Source organism: Pteropus vampyrus, unplaced genomic scaffold (genome assembly GCF_000151845.1).
Source record: "Pteropus vampyrus isolate Shadow unplaced genomic scaffold, Pvam_2.0 Scaffold454, whole genome shotgun sequence".
NCBI classification, from domain to species: domain Eukaryota; kingdom Metazoa; phylum Chordata; class Mammalia; order Chiroptera; family Pteropodidae; genus Pteropus; species Pteropus vampyrus.
This window is the reverse complement of record NW_011889235.1, coordinates 316,988-324,704: the sequence shown is the minus strand read 5'-3', so window position 1 is coordinate 324,704 and position 7,717 is coordinate 316,988. Positions and strand designations below refer to the sequence as shown.

The following is a 7,717-nucleotide window of genomic DNA, read 5'->3' as shown; positions in this document are numbered from 1 at the left end:
GAGCCCGGAATTCTTCTGTCGTGTGGCCTACTGACTGGGGGGATGTCCCCACAGAGCTTTAGGGCCGTATCTCCAACTACGTGGCATCCAAAGCTGCTTGTGTCTGGGCTACTGAGCTGAAACCAGGCCTCAAAGTTGCTGGGGCAACGCTGGCCCTCAGTGAGGCTCAGGCTGTGAGTTTTCTTTGGTGACGTCGTTGTGGTTTTGTGGGAAGGGAGCCCTCCTTGGCCCCTTCCAGTTTACCCCCCACCATCTACCACTCACATCTAAAACACCCCCCTGGTCCAGCCAGGTCTCGCCCTGCTCAGGTCATACCTCTGGAGCTGGGCCTGCCCCCTCTCCAGGCAGGGGTCCTAGGCCTGGCCTTTTCAGGGCAGTGTGTGAAAACTCTCATCCTTACTGAGCATGATTTAGGGGCCCGGGGCCTGGCTTCTCACCCATTTTCTGACCAATTCACTGCCTTTTTGGAAAGCACCCCATCCCTTTGTTCCTTCTGAGATCCTGGGGTCACCTGTCAATCCATTTCTCCCTGGAGACCACAGCAAACAGGACTCCTGATGGCCTCGTCTAACGTACCGGAAATCTCGGGGCCCCGAGGAGGTTGCTCTCTTGCCCAGAGCCTCCCTAGCCCACAGCTCCGGAAATGATGTCAAAAACCGAAAGATGCAGATGCCTGGAGAAACAGAGGCCATCGTCTTTCATTTTAAGATACAGACATTAAAAATTAGAATGCCATTCTCCAGCCTTCGCCCTGCATTTCCTGTTTGGGGCAGAACCAAAACATGCCAAGGACAAAGGACGACACTATCTATTCTCCAGAAGGTTCTGGAGCCACAGGGCAGAGGCCCCTGGCCTTTATCATTCTTTTGGACAGCCCGTCCTACTTGTCAGCTTAATTCGAAGGGATTAAGTGCTTAGGTGAGCCACAAACAATGACCCAACCAACGCCTGCGTTGAAAAAACATCTTTATTCAATTTTCTTATAAATGGGAAGGCTAAAATGCACACTTCAGGCCTAAGAGCTAGTTTATCTAGGGAAAGCTCAAATTCTATTGGACGCACAGCTGCATGCAGGCACCTGCTTGCCTGACATTCTGCCTCAGCACCGAGCCTGTGGTTTCAGGAAAGCCTGCCCTTGACCTTCTGCACCCCGACCTCAGCCCCCTCACCCCCACGCCCCCACCCCAGGTGCCTGGGCCAGAGTGCACAGAGTTCAGGTGCTGCTGGGTGCCAAGGTCAGGGCATGTGGTTCTTCCTTTCTCCCTTGGGTTCTAGAGCCTGCACAGCCAACATCTGGGGGCCACCGCGTGCGTTCTCCTGGTCACACTGTAGAACTCAGAGGCCAGCCACGGGCGGTGTAGGTGCTCGCAACGTGAAGGCCACCACGGCCAGGACCACGGCCAGGAAGACCCCAGCGGAGATGGCAGCGCTGTGGCAGCTCCCCGGGGTGCTGGCCTGCTCCTGCGCGGCAGCCATCAGCAGGTCGGAGAGGGAAGGGGCGTCGGGGTCAGGATGAGCCCAGTGCAGACAGACAAGGGAAACGGGCAGGGCGATGGCGTCAGGGCTGGTTGTCTAGCAGGAGGAGGAAAAAGAAATGGGAAAGAGAATAAGACACTGAGGCCAGACCCCAAAGGGCAGCTGAGTGTGGGGCAGGAGAGTCGCTGTGTGTTCTCGGCCAGTGGGAGCCAGGAAGGGGCTCTGAGCAGGAAGTTGGAATGAGGTGCTGGGAGACGAAATATGCTGGAGGCTCCCGATGGATGGGAAGGGAGAGAGCTGGGGCGTTCGAGGCCAATGGGGAATGGATACAAGAGCCTCGGGCAAGAGGTACCCAGGCCTTGAGCTACTGCAGTGTGAGGGGGAAGACAGGGGAGAGGAGAGGAGCGAGCAGGGGCCCCCTGGCCCCCTTCGCTCCTTGCCCTGTCCTGCCATCCTTCTCTCCGGAGCTGATTCCCACTGGAGGAATCATGTGTTCAACGTGTGTCCCTGCCTGCTGCAACGTAAGCTCCTTAGGAGTAGGGATTTTGAGATCTTTCTGTTTCTAGTTGCTTGTCCCTTGGCTCACAGTAGGCCTTCGATAGACATGCGTGGAATGAGGAAATGAGGAACGAGCCCAGGATCAGCTGGACGTGGGGACAGCTGGACATGGGACACGAGGAGACAGAGAGCTGTCAAAGACGCTCCATGGGGTGAAGCCCTGGGCCGGATGGGAGGATTCGCGACAACTTCTGCTCCCCCACACCTGACCCTGCCACCAGTGCTACCGCGTCTGTCGACCTGACCCCGGCCTGGACCACAGATCCTACGAGCCACTCTGCAAACATCCACACAAACAACAAAACGGCACAGCAGGAAACATGGTCCCCATCCCGGATGAGGAAAACGAAATGGCTTGTGCAGTGTCAGGCCTTGTGAGTAGTCAGAATACATCAGGCCTGCCCACACCCCCTCGGCCCTGCCCAGACCCCGACGGCATTTCCACTGGGACAGTGTGATTACTGTCACGAGGAACAATGTTCTCACTGACCCCGTTAATATTGGGGACAATAATAATAGTAACAAAAGCCGCCATTCATCCCACGCAGAGGCTGAGGCAAATTAACTAATATCGTTTTAGGTAACCCTCTCATCAGAGGTAGATACTGATAGTTTTGTTCTATAGACAAGGAGTGTGAGGTTCTGGGATTTCAGAACCCAGAGGATAAAGGTGTCACATGTGTCCCAGGTCAGAACTCTCGACCAAATCCGACTTCTGGGTCCTCATAGACCAGGAGCCCTAGGAAAAAGGCAGGAGCCAGGTCTAGCTGAACTCCGTATCGCCTGGCATAGCACAGCGCACCTGGCACACAGCAGATGCCCGGTTCCGGTGAAACATGACACCAACGGGAACATCCCGAGTCCCTGCGGGTCGTGCGCCTGGGCCCCGGCAGGCGGCAGGGTGGGAGGGCGGCCACCTACCCGAGCTCCTCTTTTTGGCGTGTGGGGCCTGCAGCCGGATGGGTCCCAGGATGACGTCCACCTTCTGCTGGTAGGAGCCCACGTCCCTCTTGGCCCTCACCACGCAGCCTCTGTGGCAGCGGGAAGAATAGTCGTAGGCCCTGCACACCACCACCCGACACTGCAGGTACACGGAGGGGAAGCGGTTCAGGAAGTGGAAGGAGTTGAATTTGAAGCGGGCGATGCGGGGCGACGGCTGATGGTAGGATCGGTAGGTTTCGTCCTTCACGCACCTGGAAGAAGAGAACAGTGACCCGCTCGCTCTTGCCAGCGCGCTGCGCTCCTTGCGACTTGGGTGTGCGGGGTGTGGAGCCCCCCAGCCCGTCCTCGACGCCCACGCCTCCTGCCTCCCCTCGCTTTCCTTCCTTCTGAACATGTGACCCAGACATTGGCTGTCAGCCCTGCAGGACACTCCCGGGAGCTCTGGCGCGTCTGCAGCGTCCCGAAGCAGCAAGTCGGCCCGGGGTTTCCACGCGGACAAGCAGGCCCCGTGCTGCACAGCGGGTGCGCAGTGACTGTGTGCTCAGTGGCCCCGGGTGACCCAGGCGAGACCAGGAATAGCAGGGCCCCAAGGGAGGACAGGAAGGAAGACAGTGTTTCCTTCCCTTTCCTGGTCTCGGGGCCAGGCAAGGTGACAGTTGGCCACTCTCCGGTGTCTTTGCTGTCCTTCCCTCTCCAGACTGTGTCTCCTGACCTATCTCGACCATCCCTGAGTACCCTCCAGGTGTTTGAAGCCCAAGGTCATTCTAAGGGGCATCCAGGTGGGTGATCTGATTGATGCCCAGGTGTAGTCAATGAGTCCCTCTGCTCTCGGTACAGTTGGGACATCTCTGTCACCACATGCACATCCCCTTACCAGGCAAAGGTTGACGTCTACCCCACGAAGACGCTCCTTACCCGCTCCGGATTAGATCATAAGTCAAAGATGTGAAGTCGTTGGAATATGGTGATGCCACACAGGTGTCCACAAACAAGGCCAAGGAGTCATCAGAATGGAGGATTTCGGCTTGAAGGTATAAATTCTGGTTCAGGTTCACATAGTAGGGGCTGCTGGTCACGGGATATAAGAACGAAGAAGATGTGTAAAAGGAAATGTTCACGTCGAAATTGCCGTACTGCACTTCCTTGACCTCGATGCTGTCGTTAGCAATGTACATCACGTTGACCCAGGTGTCCTGGAGCATTCTGCAGCTGACGTGAATGTAGAGGTCCCGTTTCCTCTTGATGATGCCGCTTGAAACAGCTACTTTGAGGAAGTTGGAATAGGTGATGGTGTCATTATCCACCTGGGAGAGGCAGGTATGAACGCCCAGTCAGGCAAATGCAACCGCGAAGGAGGTCTCATTACTGATTTTGGTTAGAATGACAAGGAAGGGACTCGACAAGGTTTCAAAACCCTCCTAGAACCACACAGAGATGGCACCTGCCTACTGCCAATGGCCACCATCGCCTGGGATGGACATGCTGCTGAACTAGCGAAACGTCCTCCTTTGCACATCCTCTTTCCTCTGCCATGTGATGGGGAACCAGAGTGTGGACCAGCAGCTCCTGGGGCTGCTCCTCATGGGAAGGTGGGTGTCTGGATGACCCTCATCCTGCTGTATGACTAAGCTGAGTTTGGGCTCCATGGCTCAGGGCCTTTCTGGCTTGTTCTGTTTCATTCTCACTGCTGCTGGGAGAACTCAGGACAGGCAGTCATGTGCTCGTGGGGGGGCGTGTGCCATTTGGGTGGGGAAGAAGCTACTGTAGCTCATTGTCCGAAGCTGTGGGGCTCGTGTGGACAGTCGGGCGGGCACAGCAATGTGGGGGCGCTCCCTACCCCGCTCTGCGCTTCACTCCCTGTACCACGGGGCCACTGCCAGCTGCGCCTCTCACCCAGCAGCCAGTTCATCAGAATGTTGGTCTCTCGTGTCATTCGATGTTCCTACCATCCTTTAAGGGTAACTTTTCTGGGAGTAAGAACCTAATACCTGGTAGTCTGTGAGCATCTCAAGAAAAAGATGATGTCTAAACACCTCTCCTTTCCCAAGGCTTAGTACAGTGTCAACGATACCATCAATAGCATCGATAAATATCCAATCAATGAATGAAAGGGTCAGAGGATAGAGCCCAGCAAAAGTACTGTGATGAATGAAGGAGGGGGCAGGAGCGGCCAGCTCGAATAGCCGAGAGGACACAGGTGAGCAGAGCCCCCTAGAAGCTTCGTGGTCAGGACCGTCTGGCCCCAAATGAAGTGAGCACACGTGAAGCAGTGTCAGGCGGAGGCTGGGTGGCTGCGGGAAGCTCTTTGCCTCCCAAATGCTATGATGGTCAGAAGCAAACTTCTAGCCACGTACAAGTTCCCACAAGCCGTGGCTGCTTTTGCAAGAAAGAGCAAAATAATAACACCACAATGGCCTAAATGGAAGTCCTAAAATATAAGGCACTTGCACTTTATAAAAGAGGGAGGAGGAAGAGAAGGAAAGTTTGTCATTCAGTCGCATTTAGTCATGTATGTTGTCAAGAGCAAAATGCCATTCCTGGCCATGTGGGTGATCAGACAAGTGCCCTTCTGCTCAGCTTAAACAGAATTATTTTTCAGAGCATAGCGTGTTGGAGGGGCTTTCACTTTATGGCTGCAGTTGGAGAACTCAATTCTGAATTTGCCCCTTCCAGAAAAAAGCATGGAAAAAGAGAAGAGTTTAACAAGTAATTTAAAGTGGGTTTGCCACTTTAGGACCCTTCCCTCCCCGGCTCTGATCACAGGTTTCCTGTGTCTCCCCACGGAGGGCAGCCAGGGGTCTCTGCGGTCCCAGACCTGGGGCAGGGCCAGCTGGCCTGCAGGGGGCGCCAGAGCCCGCACTTGGGACTCGGGTCTATGCCCTCCGTCTGCTCATAGAAAGTACACTATATTTTATTAAAAAAAATTTTTTTCGACTTTATATTTGAGTGTCAATGGTTGTCACATACACTATAGAAGTGTTGTCACTTTGTTACTCTCTCCAAGACAAGCTGAAGTACCTTCACCTGAACTCTGCACATTAACACACAGGTTTTCTGAGAATCCACATTTGCCTGTGCTTTCTATGGTTAAACGACTAAATTCTGAACCCGTGCCAAACAATGAACAGGGAATGGAAGCTTTATTTCTTGACCGTAAGAAGCGGTTCTGATCTAAGATTAAAATTCCTCGTTAGACGTCTGCTGGGTTTGGAAGGGACCCAGTACGCAGTGGGAGGACTTGCAGATAAGTCAGCGGTATCCTCACCGCGTTGTGGGCTCTTCCACCGTAGTGTCCCGCTCACGTGCTAAGGGGCCCTCATCTGCTCAGCCACATCAGCCGACATTCGTCAGACACCCACTCAGTGGGTGCCTGGACTCCTGGCTCTGCAGTTCATGGTCACGTGGCCTCAGGCAAGTGACTTGACTTTGTAAGCCTCCGTTTCCATGTGATTAAGTGAGAATAAAAGTTGTCGGGAGAATTTTGAAAGTCACGGAGGGCTCTTAGCTGTTAGTTGTTTGATTAGAAAGGCCTCGGGAGCACTGGGAGTTCCGAATCTGAATAAAACACACTAGTAAGCCGAGGTACTCGGCGTGGGGGGAGGGTGGGGAGCACACGGTATTTACACGAGTGGAGTTATACGAATGTAGCACGTGCCGCCCACGACCGGCTTGGCACGTTGCTTTGGCGGCACCTACAGGAGACGAAGGGACGTCGACGGGGCGACTCAGGTGTCAGACCCTCCAGGTAGCACATGTGGAACCAGGAGTGGTGATCACCTTGGTGGACTGACTCTCACTAAGTAAATGTGTGACAACCCAGAATCCACACGATTAATCTACAGGGCAAAATGCAAAAGCCAGGAGGACTAGAATGTTTGCATGGCGTGACCGATGTGGACCCTTCTCTTCACGTACATCTCCTTGCTTCACCCACTGGTGTCTTTAAGCAGATGGAGCTAGGTGACCATGGTGGCCACTGCAGACCCTCGGGCCCAGCACCCACCCATGGCTGACAGGCTGACTTGGTTGACTAAATGAGTGTCCTCTGTCTGTCCTCACTGTTTCTTACGTGTCGAAGAATCAGGAATGACCTTGCCAGATAAGGAACAGCATCATCTTAGCCCCTAGTACAGTATGTCTTTGGTGAATGACAAACTGAGGCCCTCCGAACGTGTGTGTTACATGTATTCTACATATTTGAGCATTTCATGTTGTATGCTTACTGCGGTCTTAAGCCAAATAAAACTATTTGTACTATATCTGTTCCCTCAGACAAAATTTTAAAATGATTACTCACGTGTCAGCTAAAAATTCAGAACTTAGAATGAATAATTTTTTTTAAATTATGTAAAATCAAACGCAACAGTTTTAAGTATACCATTTTGTGAGGTTTCACAATAATCACCATCACAGAGACAGAACATTTCATTAACCCAAACAGCTCCCGCCTGCCCCCTCCAACTGGGCCAACTTTCCATCGTACATTTATTCTCCATTTCTAAACTTTCGAGAAACGAAATCGCAGAGTAGGTACTCTTACGCGTCCGGATGCTTTCGCTCAGCATAACGTTTTCAAGATTCTCAGAATACAGCGTTAGCCTTTGCACTTCCTGGCTGAATGGCCTTGGGCCACCCGCTCGACCCCTCGAAGCCCAGTCTCCCTATTTTTAGAGTTGGATGACCATGAGACAATACTTGGTGGGGACTTGGGGAGTATGACACAGACTAATTCCAGTGTCTG

The 7,717-nt window shown here is 53.4% G+C and overlaps 1 protein-coding gene across 1 annotated transcript in view; it reads right to left on the bottom strand.

Annotated features, from left to right (window-relative positions):
* Nucleotides 1-1,506: 1,506 nt before the first annotated feature.
* Nucleotides 1,507-7,717, bottom strand: part of DMBT1 (deleted in malignant brain tumors 1) — a 49,000-nt gene continuing 42,789 nt past the window's right edge. The window contains 4 exon segments of the mRNA XM_023524260.1: nt 1,507-1,572; nt 2,956-3,227; nt 3,892-4,280; nt 6,601-6,668. Of these exon segments, the coding sequence (XP_023380028.1) occupies nt 1,559-1,572; nt 2,956-3,227; nt 3,892-4,280; nt 6,601-6,668 (743 nt within the window). The 3' untranslated portion in view covers nt 1,507-1,558.